This window comes from Semicossyphus pulcher, unplaced genomic scaffold (genome assembly GCF_022749685.1).
Source record: "Semicossyphus pulcher isolate SPU_LCO1_2020_fin unplaced genomic scaffold, fSemPul1.0.p SCAF_24, whole genome shotgun sequence".
Classification (NCBI taxonomy): domain Eukaryota; kingdom Metazoa; phylum Chordata; class Actinopteri; order Labriformes; family Labridae; genus Semicossyphus; species Semicossyphus pulcher.
The window spans coordinates 6577501-6592761 of NW_027211698.1; the positions used below are offsets into that span (position 1 = coordinate 6577501).

The 15261-nt window shown below is 42.7% G+C and overlaps 3 protein-coding genes and 1 non-coding gene across 4 annotated transcripts; 2 read left to right on the forward strand and 2 right to left on the reverse strand.

Annotated features, from left to right (window-relative positions):
• Nucleotides 1-857: 857 nt before the first annotated feature.
• LOC138603655 (small integral membrane protein 11-like) lies at nucleotides 858-2882 on the reverse strand. Its single transcript, XM_069675531.1, has 3 exons — nucleotides 2803-2882; nucleotides 1932-2136; nucleotides 858-1230 (listed from the first exon to the last, which is right to left on the reverse strand). The coding sequence occupies exons 1-2, from the start codon at nucleotides 2815-2817 to the stop codon at nucleotides 1948-1950; spliced, it is 204 nt and encodes a 67-aa protein (XP_069531632.1). The 5' UTR covers nucleotides 2818-2882; the 3' UTR covers nucleotides 858-1230; nucleotides 1932-1947.
• A 1137-nt stretch (nucleotides 2883-4019) lies between these two features.
• trnas-cga (transfer RNA serine (anticodon CGA)) lies at nucleotides 4020-4101 on the forward strand. Its single transcript has one exon. It is a non-coding gene; the product is annotated as a tRNA-Ser (tRNA).
• An 825-nt stretch (nucleotides 4102-4926) lies between these two features.
• gpr180 (G protein-coupled receptor 180) lies at nucleotides 4927-10230 on the reverse strand. The gene is made up of 10 exons (XM_069675451.1): nucleotides 10055-10230; nucleotides 8900-9043; nucleotides 8726-8820; nucleotides 8452-8557; nucleotides 8160-8340; nucleotides 7906-7955; nucleotides 7662-7819; nucleotides 7221-7418; nucleotides 7065-7142; nucleotides 4927-6854 (listed from the first exon to the last, which is right to left on the reverse strand). The coding sequence occupies exons 1-10, from the start codon at nucleotides 10191-10193 to the stop codon at nucleotides 6699-6701; spliced, it is 1305 nt and encodes a 434-aa protein (XP_069531552.1). The 5' UTR covers nucleotides 10194-10230; the 3' UTR covers nucleotides 4927-6698.
• A 519-nt stretch (nucleotides 10231-10749) lies between these two features.
• LOC138603613 (dTDP-D-glucose 4,6-dehydratase-like) lies at nucleotides 10750-15178 on the forward strand. The gene is made up of 12 exons (XM_069675482.1): nucleotides 10750-10945; nucleotides 11661-11727; nucleotides 11806-11874; nucleotides 11961-12051; nucleotides 12232-12380; nucleotides 12456-12554; nucleotides 13021-13080; nucleotides 13594-13637; nucleotides 13717-13882; nucleotides 13955-14010; nucleotides 14409-14506; nucleotides 14581-15178. The coding sequence occupies exons 1-12, from the start codon at nucleotides 10890-10892 to the stop codon at nucleotides 14691-14693; spliced, it is 1068 nt and encodes a 355-aa protein (XP_069531583.1). The 5' UTR covers nucleotides 10750-10889; the 3' UTR covers nucleotides 14694-15178.
• The last annotated feature ends 83 nt before the right edge of the window (nucleotides 15179-15261 follow it).

Here is a 15261-nt window from a genome sequence, read left to right on the forward strand (position 1 = left end):
GAGCTGTAGGAAATTCTCTGCCATCCATGACTTAATATCTAAAATACAGTTTAAAAGGATATCAATAGGCCCTGTGTCATCAGGAGACACGGCAATGTACAGCTGCGTGTCATCAGCGTAGCTGTGAAAATTGATGCCGTGCCTCCTGATGACGTCCCCAAGTGGAAGCATATAAAGATTAAAAAGAATTGGACCTAAAATTGACCCCTGGGGCACCCCACACCTAAATAATCAAAATAAAACCACAAATATCAAAATAAAACCATGAATTACATATTATGAACACATGAATTAATCACATACTGCACTATGTATTGAGGTCCTTTACACAGGAACATGTATTTTCCATTCAGTCTGCCTCCAACCAAGTTATATTTGTTTATTTTATATTGATTAAGTTTCAGTCATTACCTGTGCACATATAAATGCATTTTAATATTAATAACTTTATTTGTATGGCACTTTAAAAACAAGGTTCACAAAGTGCTCTCCTTCAAACAGTTAAAGAAGGAGAACAAACACTGGCAGGTTAGACGAGGTGTTCAGGTACAAGTCAACACAGCAAAGGTACAAATTATAGTCAAATTAAAAGCAGGAAACATAAGAGACGGAAGTAAAGGACACTAAGAATGTGATGCACATTAAATCCTGACTTAAACCTGTCAAAGCATGAGGACGTTTCAGAGAATTAAAACACACAGAAAGGTGAGCATGTGATGTTGGGGCAGTGCTCACACTGTGGAAACACAGTATTATATTACAGCATGGACCATCATTAGAGCAGGATCACTGACTCTGTTTAAGTATGAAACAGACATTAAGTGAAGTGTTTCAGGAAATGAAGAGAGCACATCGAACGCTGTGGAACAATTTAATAGAAATAGAAATATGAGGCACAAAGAGGAACTTACAAGGACTCTGACACAATAAATAAAACGCTGTATTCATAGAAAAATGCTGAAACTTCTTAAAGCCTTGCACAGTTGTGATTTGGAAGATGGCCGACAGAACATTAACAGTGTGTAAGAACTGAAGCTGAACTCATCTGAGTCTCTCTTCAGGATCCCTCGTCATTGTGTATAAAAGCTTGTTTCATTTACACAGATATAAATATATAAACCGACATGGTGGACGGTCCTGGAGCCGAAGCACAGACTCCTGACAGGCAGGAAGCAGTCCGGCTCATGTTTAGAGGAAGTGTCTCGATGCTCGGGTCAGTAACATGTTTCCCTGCAGGACAGAGAAGTCGACACCAGATCAATAATCTGTTTAACTCTGTGAGTTATGGGTCCTTCAAACACACACACATGGCAGCATGCAGTGCTCAGAGTTATTTATTTTATTTATTTATTTTACACTCTGTTCTCTACTTATGGATCAGTGGGTGTTTATCAGAAACGACAACATCAGGAATATTTTTTATCTTATCCAAATAAACATAAGGATGAAGGGTTTGTATACATAAATAAATGTATAAATGAAGCTGATGTGACTCCATCTTTTGGATGATAATGCACCTGTGATAACTGCTACAGGTGATCTGGCTGATTCATCTCAAACTTTTGACATGTTTTAGTACATATGGTTTCAGTGTGACAGTCAGTCAGAGGGCAGTTTTTCACTTTCACGTCAGACAGTAAAACATTTCAAGCTGACACTTTGAAGCCACAGCTCGTGAAGTCAAACCAAAGAGCATCAAAGAAACATTGATGTTTAATGTGAAACAACTTTATTCAGTGTTTTTAACTATTTTAATCACCAGGTTTGTTCTCTTTAGAAAAGAGGAGACTTCTGTGGATAATCCGTCTCCTGTTAAAAACCTTGAAAACGATGAACACCGAAGAAATCCTAACTTATAAACATTAGCAGCTCTTGTCCACTGAACAGCGTCTGAGAAACCTTCACATATATATGGTTTAATTCTGTTTTACCGGATAGTTCTTGGTCTCAGTCGTCCTTCTTGTTGTCTATGAGCTCCTGCGTCTGCTGGGCGAGCCTCCTCCTCTCCGCCTGCTGCCTCTTCAGGGCCTCGTCTGCCTTCTTACTCTGGTAGATCTTCACCCCCGCGAAGGCCAAGCACAGCAGCAGCGTCTTCAGGGCCAGGATGTACAGCAGTACGGGGACATTGTCCAGAGCCTGAGGATAATAGAGTAGTAAATGAGAGAAAGCTCTGGAACAGTCAAGGATCTCCCCTCCCTCCTCCTCCTCGTGTCCCCCACAGGCCTCAGCTGTCCAAAAGGGAGGTGGGAGTTAATTTGGTCACAGAGGAGGGAGAAGGTGAAATAGAGAAGCAGCTGCAAGCCATGTGCTGCCCAAACTTCATTCAAATATCTGACAGTTTCCATGTTGCATCACGTAATGACCAAAACTTACAACCGCATGAATGACAACAAGACATTTTTTAAACATTAACAGAACAAGCTGTAATTCGGCACAAATCCAGTCAACCAGGTGTGATCTATTCCAGTATTTAGCCCGTGTATTTGATGTTGTTGTTAATGTTACATAAGGGTTACTCTAAGAGTTTTTATAGGCGGAGCGTCTTTATTAATAAAGTGTCCATGTTTTGACATCATCCAGCAGACACATGTGACAGGAACAAACATCGTTTAACCCGAGCTTTGATTGACCGTGTAGCTCAACGAGATAACGCGAGACACACAAACTTGCTCGGCATTAGCAACCTTAGCATTATGATACTAGAAGCAAAGCTAAACTTGAGAACTGCATTCGAAACAGCTAACGTGCTGATAGCAAAACATGTATTAATGTATATAGAATAGGAAATTAGCGCTGATTTACCTTCCAGTTGATCATTTTCGCTTCTTGCCGTGGTGAACTTTCTTGTACCGGTCACAGTAACAGATATTAATGTCCTCTGGAGGAGGCGGGGCTTTCAGTAACCTGCCAATCAGAAATCAGACTCTGTTTGACGTAGTCAGTGCTGCATTTGTAGATTGTGGGGCAGGTTAGAGATTGAAATTGTTCTGCTTTAAGTTTTTAGTAAATAACCTGAGAATATATATATATATATATATATATATATATATATATATATATATATATATATATATAATTACGGGATGAACTGTGTATTTTTAGATAATTCATTCTCAAAATGTTTTTTTTGAAAAACATTTTGATATGTATTTGCGAGTATTCCCATTGAACCTGAATGCATCATCACACTTGACCAGCTAGCAGCTGCTGGACGGTTCTAGCATAGTGAAGATGGAAACACATGATACAAAATAGCTATTGCCATATTAATAATGCATTATCAATATACTTACTGGCAAAGAGTGTTGTATTAGCTCAGATTCATATAAGTCAGATTATCTAAACATTAGACAAACAGGCAGGCAGGCAGGCAGACAGCTATTTATTTGTCTTTGTTTTTTCCTTTTTTTAATTTTGTATTCAGTCTTCACATTGTATTCCTCTGGTACTGGTTAGATGTTGGTTAGTAACGGCGAGGCTTCGTTTACTTAATTAATATTTGTTAAAAAGAAAAACATCCTTGTCTGGTTTGCAGGTGGCGATAAACATAACACAATTTTGCTAACCTCAAAAGAAGAAGACTTCCTGTAAACTAAAAAATAAAACAACCACTAAATACTGAACGTGAAGGAGTGACGCTGTGTGTGTGTGTGTGTGTTAAAATCACTACTTGTTTGGAGTCGGGTTTTTTGCAGCCGTAATCAAATTCAATAACTCCACTTTTTAACGCTGCTAGCTAAACTGTCCAACAAACAGTAACTTTATAAACGTTTGACTTCAAACGAACCGAACACATGGCTAACCAAAACGGTGTATGCTAAGGCTAATTTATGCTAGCTCGGTTTGCTAACAGAGGGTCTGCTTCTGCTAGCGGGTGAAATTACCGCTGTATCTGGCAACATAGCTTCATTCTTTGTCGATGTACGAAGTTGCCATATTTGTAATAAAACATTACAATGATCCGCTATCTTCCCTTATCAAATTTATTAATAACTTTGACACAGTATTAGGCATGCGTAGTCACGGTGGCCGAGAGGTTAAGGCGTTGGACTCGAAATCCAATGGGGTTTCCCCGCACAGGTTCGAATCCTGTTCGTGACGATGTTTGACTTTTATTTGGAAGGTTTAACATCCATATTTAACGTACGCTTTCTTCGCAAAATTTGGCCGCGGACAGGTGCAGAAGTCTGACCTTGCGCTGAGAAGTACATTGAAAAGTGGTGGGTTCGGGTTCGGGTTCGGGTCCGGGTCCAGGACTAACCAAACTCAACATCTCAGAAGGGGCCGAGAATAATTTGCTAGTGTATCACTATCAAAAACCTGATTGACCGCTTTTCCAGATGTGCTCGATAAAAAAAAAAAAGCTTACAGTACTGTTAATCCTGACATACTGTAAAAACAACGTTACCTGTCTTTAATGTAGGAGCTTGCTACGTCAGCTGACACAACAAAGTTCGAACCTGATACAACTTTATTTAAACTATCATTAAACAGGTTTCCGAACATAACTTGGACTTTTAATTAACTTATTGAAAAACTGACAGACTTTTGATAAAATTGACTTTTCGACAGAGTCGAGATATGGGGTCTCCCTTCCAAACGGGTGAAACAGCGCCCCCAAAATCCTCCTTGTGGCCAAAAATATATTACATCCATAGTGACAAGAACTACGACATAGTATTGGAACGAATGGGAAAAGTTCAGAGAACTACTATAACAACATACATCAGTTTCAAGTCTCCTATTTGATACATTTTACAAAGTAAATTGTAAGCACATTATTTTTAAGTCTAAAAGATAAACACCACATTTTTATCCAAACAAAACTTACTGATACAATAATAATATTATTCATAATAATAATAAATAAATGGCTCTTTGACTACAGTGATCATGTTCTATTATTAAAGGACAGTGTTTATTTCAAAGTATTTTATTACAGTTGTAATAATCACAGCTCCCACATTTTCACAGGCTGCGCTTAAAATAAATACATAATAACTATATTAAAACTGGAGTGTGACCAATGCAAACAACAGGAAGGACTGTACAGAGCCAAACAGTCTAAGGAGCACACGATGAAAACAAGTCCTCTTATTGTGTCATTTTCAAATTAGAATAATGTTGTCATCACGGGTCAAAATAAAGTGTGCAGCAGATTCTATTCATATTCAAGTATAATGTTGTAATAGAGCTCAGTGTGTCAAACAGGATAATTTTAATAAAAATATAAATCAAGAAAAACAATGTCTGTGGGCTGTAAATATCCTCACTCTGCATTAGTGTTTATCACTGAATATTTATGTTGTAAACAAGTTAAACATAAATGTGCATTTGAGACCTTGAATTGTGAAAAATGCTCCTTATATTAGCTCAAAGTGACGTCTCCTCTTGTCTAGCTAACAGTCAGAACACAGACTTTCTGTCAACATCACAGATAAAAGCTTCTGGAACCAGCAAATGTCTGACTGAAACCATTCACTGATTAATTCCTTCCAGAAAGTATGTTTTTCAAAACTAGCTAGCTAACACAATGTCTGTGTTAGCGCGCAAGCTAACGTTAGCTAACTAAACCAAACAAAGGGTCCCTCCATAAATTGAATCCTTGGCTGGTCTCCAGTGTTCCTCTGAAGGTCGTCATGTTGCCTTTCTTCATTACTGGGCTTCATTAGATAAAACTGCTCCTGTCGTTTTGTCTTTGTTAGCTCTCTGTAAGCTAACGTTAGCTAACGTGTACTGAGGAGAGAAACAGTCAAACTGAGGATTTTAGGTCCCAAGTTATTTTCAAACATTTTAATCATAACTCATCTGCAATAAAAATAGATTGATACATGATAATTACCCCACAAAGAACCTTTACATGAAGGAACCACTGATTTAAATGTAACTCTACAGTGAGCCTTTTAAACAAGCTCTACTTTCTTTCCAAAGCTCTTAACCACATCTTAAAGAGTAAATGAAGTTAAAGCTCATGTGGCTGTACCTGAAAAGCTAATAAATTCAGCTTTCAGTGTGCGTGTGGGCTTGATGTACATTCATGTTTATCTTTAATGAATGAAATTCAAAGTATTAATGAGCGGCAGTTTGTGAATAAATACACGATGAATAAATAAAGCCTGCTGTCAGTTTGTGTAGTGTGTTTTCATTATCCAGACAGAAGCAACAGAAGACAGAGCTGCTCTCATCTTTGTTAGTGATAGTGTCACATGTCTCTTTGGTGATTTAATCTGTTTAATGAGCAGGCTGCTCTCCTCTCTGACTTTATATCAGAGCTGTGATTGTCCTCTGTTCTTTGTTACCTGTGACTCCTGTCCGAGTGATTATCAAAGCTCACAGCTCATGAACAGAAGTTTCCCAGGACACCACAAACTTCTCTGCTCCTCTTTTGTGTCCCTGAAGTCCAGAGAAACGTCTTTATGCTCAGCGCTGTCTGCAGGTGAGTTTAAATCATGACTCAGGTGTTATTCCTAACATCATCATCCTCTGCACATGCTTCTTAATGTCCTGTTTGAGTTGACCCCAGTGTCTCCTCTCTTCCAGACGTCACCTTGTTTTTGTCTTATCCTCTAAAATTCTCTTGTCTTTGCTTCCTGCTCTCTGAAACACGACACGTCCTGCAGTGCCGCTGCTCAGGAGGACCTCCTCCTCCTCCTGACGTCGTGAACCCTCCATCAGAGAAACCATGGCACTGTTTGAGCTTAGTAGCGCCCCCTGGTGTTGCTCCTGGACATGGTGAGGGGCAGAGACACCGAGGACAGAGAGGACACCTCCCAGTAGAGAGAGCGAGACAGGAACAGCTGGTAGAGGATGACCATGGAGATGGACTGACAGAGGATCACACCGATGGTCACCACCTGCAGAGAGGAGGAGGAGGAGAAGGAGGAGGACTGTATGAAACGTTTAACTGAACCAGAGTAATCCAGACAAGACGTACTGTTTCTTTAAGAGTTTGTACCATTCATTGATTGACAGGTGTTTGAATCAAACTTAAAGAGCAGGTTTGTCCTGATATAAAGCAGAGAGTTATTTAAAACAGGTCAAAGGCTTTGTCAGTGTGTTCAAACCTTCTCCCTCTGGTGCTCGTTAAAGATGGTCGACATGAGGAAGAGGACGGGGTGGCAGAGGAACCACAGGAAGCAGCCCTGCAGAAAAGGAGGAGCAGAGGGTGAGCTGCAGTGAATGTTTCAGCACAGAGGATCTATACGTGTCTGTGAGAGCACCTTAGTGAAGCACAGGTAGAAGTCCCTCTTCAGCGTGCTCCTCTCGGTGGAGATGATCTGGTAGAGGACGGAGGCCAGCAGCAGGGTCAGGACCACCCTCAGAGCCATGAGGAGCAGGCCGGCCACGCTCTGCTGGGCGTGGAAGCTGTGGTGCTCCCTCTCCGCCTCGGAAAACTGCTCCCACAGCAGCAGCACGCCCTGAAACACAGCCGGGCACGCAGGGTAACCATGTAGCTTTTCTACACACTCTGCTTCTTCTTCATGACCTGACCTCACCTGAATTGGTGCTTAAATAATCTAGTTCATGTTTTTTCATTTATCTCCTTGATGGCTCATTTTACTCTATAATTATGTGGATGTTTGCTGAAACAAGAAGTGTAAAACTTGATCACTTTTCTTTAAATCCTGTTCCTGAAAATGTTTCAGTTTAAGTCTGCGTACCTGTGTGATGACTCCGCCCACAGCGACTGCCGTAGACGCGGGCGAGCGCTCCCACTGCAGCGGTCTGGACTGAGGCTTCCTGCCGCGGCTCAGAGTCCAGCCGAGACACAGACTGAGCAACATGTAGAGCATGGACACCTGAGACACCATGTCCAAGCCTGCAGAGAGAGGGGAAACTGAAGTACATGAGAACTGAAACAAGCCTCAGGTGGGGGAACAGGTGGGGAAAGAAAGAGGAACGTACACTCTGCCAGGCTGCCCATCAGAGGAATCCCGACACCATCTCTGGAGTACCTGCCAGACAAACAGCAGGGCATCACTTTACATACACACGGAGAGTAAGTAGATTTAATGTGTGCAGGAGGTCACGGTCGGGGTCAAGCACAACACACACGACTGACAGACAGGAAGGAAGGAAAGGAAAATCCAAGACTCAAAACGAGTGCATGAAATAAAAGTTTGATTAAATACCTATACTCCTCCTTTTACAATGCATACCTGGCCAGGTGGACGTAGTTACAGAGGGCGGAGCAGCCCTGTAAGGCGAGCGCCGTGGTGAGCACCTTGAGGACGGTGTGCATGGGCCCGCCCTTCCTCAGAGCCTGCAGCAGCGGCTGCACGTAGATGCAGCAGGCGATGAAGTAGGACAGCAGCAGCAGGAAGTAGAAACTCAGGAGACCTGGGAGACAGAACACAGGGCGGGTTTACCTGAGTCTGAGTGTGTGTGTGTGTGTGTGTGTGTGTGTACGTGTGTGTGTGTGTGTGCGTGCGTGTGTTTGGGAGGTCTGACCTGCCTCCTCTGCACTGAAGTGCTCCAGAGGATTCCCGGCAGAGTCGGGGTTAAACAGCAGGACGGTGAAGGTGAGGTCAGCGTGAGCAGGTATCACTGAGCCCTCCTGCAGGGACAGACAGGAAGTGAACAGAGACAAACAGGAAGTAAGGAGGAAGAATGAGATGTCACCTCTGCTGTCAGGATGAACATAAACACTGAAGCTGCTGCTTTAAAGTGTTAAACTCTTTGTTCCTGTTGTCCATGAGTGTGTGTGTTTGGGGGGCATGGTTACCTGGCATGTGTACCTGTCAGCGTACAGAGCCTGCCAGGCTGTGGGGGACGACTGCCGGGGGATGGTCTGGTTGTGTTCGTCTTGACTAAGGGAGACTGAAACAGGGAGAGGAGACACAGTGAGAGGAGGAGGCGGGCCGTGTGGAGGAACACAGATCACAGATCAGGGTCTTACTGCTGAACTGAGCTCGAGCCAGCCTCTGCGAGCAGCTCAGGTTGTCCATGTCTGAGTCCAGGTCTTGGTACAGCAGCAGTCTGGACTCCTTCTCTGCAGCCAGCGCAGAGTTCTCCAGCCGGCACACCAGCAGGCCGTTATCACCTGCAGACAGTACCAACAATAACCTCATTATATAATGGTCATGTAAGTGCAGACTGATTTGAAAGATCCTATTGAGTTTCCTCCATATGTTCATGCTCTAAATGACAAACAGTGTGTGAATGTCTCCAGTAGATGTATTCAGCCTGCAGCAGTGAAACAGGCTGTAATGGCTGCAACATAATCCTTGATGGATCAAAGTGCGTCCACTAAAAGTTCTTGTTGTTTCCACTGACAGGCTCAGATTGTTATTCTAAGTGTGTGACAACATTACAGAAAGGATCCCTACAGAGATAGACCTCTTTGTTACTCTCTGCAAACACACCAGACTCCATTGATAAAAACAGTGATTTTACCTCACAGGAGACAGGAGCGGCTGCTCTACTGCTCATTTGATTGGTTGGTTTGTTGGAGACTCTGGTGTTTTAAATTGTTAGTTCAGATCCAACACAATGTTCGTGTAACACACAACAACACTAACAAATAAACAGATCATGGCAGCAGTAGAACAGCAGCTCATGTGTTCTGAGAGGTAAAATTACTGTTTTTCTCAATGGAGTCTGGTGTCTTTGAAGAGAGTGATGTAACAGCGCTTTCTGGTTAAATGGGGACATGTCTTGACTCCTCTCTGATCTCCTGGGAGACCAAATAATTTCCTAGGCTGCACATTAGCTCCTGCAGAGATCCCAGCCTGCTGACGTGCTCCTGAGCCCCACATCTGAAGCTCCCAGCCCACTGAGCTCTGAACGAGCTTCATGGAGCGACAACAAGAGGCAGGTCTGTAGGTTTAATCTCAAACACATACAAAGTGTCGTGGATCACTCACATACAGCCTTATTAAAGAATGTGATGCCGCTGGATGAAATAGTTCCCTGATGTGCACAGACACACAGCGGATGGTTATTTAAAGTGATTATCAGAGCAGATATAACCTGATGAAACGTGACAACACATCATCACGCCACGTTAACAATAACTGCTGAGCTCACACAGACAGCAGCTCAGCATCGTTACCTTGGTACATGAATGTAGTGATGAACTGTCCACTCTGCTGCCTCGCGGCGTCGCTCTGAAACAGTCCGGTCACAGTCTTACCCCAAACCTCCGAGCTGAGCAGCACCACGGCCACAACCGAAACCAGCATACACGACATGTTTTATTCACTAATAAACATTAGCTCATGAATTCAATGAGCCACGAAGCCAGAAGTAAACTAGGAGCTGCAGCAAGTCATCCAAAGTTAGCCAGGATGAGACCGGAAGTAAAGTGTTTCTGAACTCAGGTCCAACCGCTAACGTTGTGCGTCACTTTGGATAACAGGAGAAAATGATCTCAGTGGGCTTATGGTTAAAAAGAGAACAGCTTCATCAAATCAGATTATAACTATGTTAAAGAGCACAGGTAGTAAATCACCAAATATGGTAACAAAACACTCTTATTTTGTAAAGTCAACCGGACGTAGCATGAGGATATTAGCTAACTTGACGTTGCCACCTTGCCAAGTCGGCACTGTTGACAGCTTGATTGATTTGTGATTCACCAAATCACAGAATGGGTCTTTCACTACGTCATACATGACAGCCAATCAGAGAGCAGATACCTGTGTGTTCTGTGATAAAGTTTCCGCCCATTTTCAACGTGTCAACACTGCCGTAAAGCAGCCGATGACTGTCGCACATCTTACAATGTATCTACTGTGTTGAGAAGAGCTGCCGCGTTACATGTACTTCTGCTCTCACAGGCGGTTAGCTAGCTGGTTAGCTAACAGGCTACGTAACGGACTTTATGAACAGTTAACATGTCGTAGCTGTATTTAACTGTTCTTAATGTGACAGCTTCCGGTGCTGTGATGATGAGAATGGACTTTAACAGGACGGTTCTGGTGACTGGAGGATCCGGATTCATGTGGGTTTAATAAATCAATACAAACAGATAACAAAGATCTGATTAACTGTATTTATTACCAGCTTATAATTGAGATTCACGAGGCAACAACACACGACCGGTTAAAGTACTGATGACACAATAATAATGTCGAAATACTGCAACACTGACGTGTTACTTTACTTAAAGTACGAGCACCAAAGTGTTCTTTAATTACCACAAGTTAAAGTTCTTATAATGGTATTATTCATGCGTTATGCAGCTGTTGTATGTGCATTTAATCCATTTATATACATGTTTTATTTTACTTTTCATATCGCAGAGTAATACTTATTGATCATACTGACCCTAACTCTAATGAATCTGTATTTTTTGTACATGAACTGAAGCTGTGTGATAAATGTGCAGTAAAAATACAATATTTCTGCACAGCTGGACCTCTCAGGCTTCACCTCTTACAGACCCACATGTGTTTGAGCTGCAACCATTAATCAGTTCAATCAATAGTAGTTTGTTAAATGTGAATATTGTCACAGATGTTTGACACTCTGAGGACATCATGTTGAGCTTCAGGAAACACTGAGCTACGATGTCAACATATTTAATGTCTGTGTCACAGTGAGCAGATTTAATCATGTAGTCTAACACAGGAGGGATGTGATGCTGTCTGCAGTTACATGGAACAACATAATATTAATAAGCAGTTCCTCCCTGTTGTCTCTCTGTCTCCCTCTAGTGGCTCTCACCTGGTGTGTTCACTGGTCCACAGACATCCCGACTGGAGGATCATCAACCTGGATGTCGTAAGTTTTCACTGATGATGTAAATCCTCGTCTGAAACTGTAGCTAGAGACAGGTTGTTGTGTTCGTCTCTCTCTCAGCTGGATTACTGCTGCAGCCGGCGCAGTCTGCAGAGCGTGGAGGACAGAACAAACTACACGTTCATCAGGGTGAGAGCGGCTGATAAATGTAACAGAGCATAAACAAGGTTTGTTTTAGTACTCTTAATATTTCGATGTCCTCTTCTCCTGATCAGGGGGATGTGTGTAACTCTCGCCTGCTGAATCACATCTTCAGCACTCAGAACGTCGATGTTGTTTTTCACCTGGCGGCAAAAACACACGTCGGTGAGCAGCAGATATATTTCTTAATAATTAGCAGGTTTCACCTCTTTAACTACTGGACACTGTGACTGATCAACTATTTTGTGTTTAAGAGTCAAATACTGACACCTTCAGGACGTGTCAGGGTCCTTTGGTCACTTGGGTTACACTTACGTCTACCTGGTTCTGTCGTTGTGTCGTCAGAGTCGTCGTTTGAGTCTCCGTCCAGCTTCCAGCGCGTGAACATCGAGGGCACCAGAGTCTTACTGTCGGCCGCTCATCAGGCTCCTCACCGGCTGCACCGCTTCATCTACGTCAGCACGGACGAGGTGTACGGGGCCGGCCTGGGACAGGTACCGCGCAACACTTCCTGTTTCAGTTACGCTGCAGTGAAGGATTCTGGGAGTTTACTGTTTGTTCTCTGCAAGGGCTTTGATGAGAGGAGCCCGCTGAGGCCCAACAACCCGTACTCTGCTACCAAAGCTGCTGCAGAGATCCAGGTCACCGCGTACTGGGACAGATACAAGGTGCGCGCACACACACACACACACACACACACACACATTAACAAATGACAGTAATTTAATCATATTTAAAGCCAACACAGAAGCAATCCCGACTTTAAGCTGCTCAAATGTGAGTTGTTTTTCATCTTTTTGGAAGTTAAACTGAAGATTTGTGGCTTTCACAAAAAGCATGAACACTAAATATCATCGGGTGTATCACTGCGCTTGTTGATTTGACTCAAGGAATAATTGGATACAGATTTCATAATGGAGATAGCCCTGAAATGCATTAAAAAACAGATTGCTGGAGCAGCGGCCATGTTGGTTTCTGCACGTTTAAACAACAAAGATCTTCTGCGTCATTACAGTTTGATGGTTCACGTCAGAGGGAGGATACTTACAATGTAAACCTGGTTTAAATCCAGTCTGCAGACACAGTTTAAGTATTGATAAAGATGATTAATCTGCTCTCTTCGTGTCTCTTCAGTTCCCCGTCATCATCACCCGGAGCAACAACATCTACGGACCCCGACAGTTCACTGAGAAGGTCTCACACATCCACTAACCCTCTCATCATGTCTGTTTATTTCACATATTACTAAAGAAAGTACCTGCTCTGTCAGGAGGCGGAGTTACAAACAGGTGGAAACAGAGCGTGTTGGGAAGTCGTAGGTAAAGAGGGAGGAAAGACGAGACATTCATGAAGACAAAAGAGATGTATTTGTCTGAAGTCATTAAGGATTTAAACGCTGAGGACAAAAGGTTTTAGAGTCATAAATTTGTGACTTTATTTCAGAGACTAAACAAACTTTTAATTTTCAACTTTAAAGTTTATAAGATGTTTTTTTACCTACTTAATTAATTAAATAATTTAGTGTTTCTGCCTCATTAAAGTGTAAATGTTTCGCTTTGATCTCAGAGAATATCAAGTTTTTATTCTTGCCGACGTTTCATTTAATATCCGAGAATGTTGAATTATTTAAAGTTGAAGCTGTGAACCTTTAAACCGTCTGACTGACACTCACCTGATTGGACTCACCTGCTGCTCATCTTCTTTCAGGTCATCCCCAGGTTTCTCTCCCTCTTACAGAGCAACAGGAAGTGGTTAGTCAGCCTTTTATTTTGAAATATCTCTAACCTGTCGCTCGACCTTCAGAGACAGTAAAACGTTTCTCCTCCTCAGCACCATCCAGGGAACGCTCCCCAAATCTCGCCACTTCCTGTTTGTGGACGACGCCGTCGCCGCTTTCCTGCTGCTCCTGGAGAAAGGGATTGTGGGAGAAATCTACAACGTGGGAACCAGCTGTGAGATTCCCATCATGCACCTGGCCCAAGAGCTGGTGAAGATGGTGTGTTTAAGAGATACAGAGTTAGGGGACTGAAGGAGACGTGATCAATAACTCTGATTGAATTTGTTTCAGGTGAAGAACGTTGCAGACTCTGAGGTGGACGACTGGCTGGAGTTTGTACCCGACAGGTGAGAACACCTGCTGTACCTGTGAGGTTATAACAGTGACAGAAACTGTGAAGCTTCTGATAGTCTCATTGAATCGAACAAGTTGTTTTGTTAAATCTCTGATCCGAGTTTGAACGTCTGAAATAAACCAACAAATAAATCAGACATTAAAATTAACAGACGGAACTTTAAAGTCTGATTTTATCTCCAAATGTTTCCTCTTTCATTTCACAGAAAAACGAGTTTATTTTTATTTTGTCAAATGTTTTTTTTTCTTTGTCAGAGGATTAAAGTTTTTTTTTCTGCTAACATTTATTGCTTAAATCTCACATTAATAAAAGCACTGATAACACTTTGACAGGAACATTAGTGTTCCTTTATTACACTTCCTGTCAGACTCTGACCTTTGACCTCTGCAGGCCGCGGGTCGACCTCCGGTACCCCATCAGCTGTGAGAAGCTGCAGCAGCTCGGCTGGAAGGCTCAGGTGACCTGGACCGAAGGCCTCAGACACACTGGTACGCACGCACACACACACGCACGCAGCTATCTCCATGTGGTGTGTTTCTCACCCGTGTGTTTGGTCTCGCAGTGAAGTGGTACCATGACAACCCAGACTTCTGGTCGGACACGAGCGAGGAGCAGCGACCAATCACAGCAGAGCTCTGCTGCTCGCCTGACAGGACTGACGCACTGTATGACTGACAGACGACAGGAGGGCGGAGCCTGGCGTACACCAAACCTCAGCTGGAAACCTCCGCACTGTATCTTCACATCGATCACCGACAGAACATGTTTCAGGGATGTGTGATTGATCCTTTTTGACCAAATAATCTGCTGCTGGTCACGTGGTGTTCTTCAGTGACCTTTATTGATGAATCACGGCTTGTTTGACCAGAGGAGGAAGCTGCTGGGAGAAATTCAAGTGTCCTAATTTAAGATGTTATCAAACAGTTTTATTCTTCATGTTTCTGCACATTTTGTTTTACATGTTCAGCAGCAGGTTCCTCTAACTTATGACGGAGCAAGAAGACATCTGTAAATCTCTTTTATCTTCACATTTCAGCCTTTTGCACTTTTTACAGCTCAAAAAATGTCAGTGAAGACGCTGCGGTCGTGTTCTAACCGCAGCTCTGTGACGGAGGCAGGGCCACATATATTTTTATACAACTGCTAAATAAACGTGATAATTTAACACCAGTGTTGAAGTGTTTGTCCTTTAAAGACAGGAAGTGTTAAAGAGATATAAAGACATTAAAGAGAGACAGACGCG

Bases quoted from the DNA above. Each gene is read 5' to 3' on its own strand.
- gpr180 (XM_069675451.1), bottom strand. From the start codon at position 10,193: ATGTCGTGTATGCTGGTTTCGGTTGTGGCCGTGGTGCTGCTCAGCTCG. The intron at 8,341-8,451 runs GTCAGACCTCCC...TCTGTCTCCCAG, and splicing joins CTTCAGTGCAGAGGAGGCAG to GTCTCCTGAGTTTCTACTTC. The intron at 7,956-8,159 runs GTATGCATTGTA...TTTGTCTGGCAG, and splicing joins AACTACGTCCACCTGGCCAG to GTACTCCAGAGATGGTGTCG.
- LOC138603613 (XM_069675482.1), top strand. From the start codon at position 10,890: ATGATGAGAATGGACTTTAACAGGACGGTTCTGGTGACTGGAGGATCC. The intron at 10,946-11,660 runs GTGGGTTTAATA...GTCTCCCTCTAG, and splicing joins ACTGGAGGATCCGGATTCAT to TGGCTCTCACCTGGTGTGTT. The intron at 11,728-11,805 runs GTAAGTTTTCAC...TCTCTCTCTCAG, and splicing joins GGATCATCAACCTGGATGTC to CTGGATTACTGCTGCAGCCG.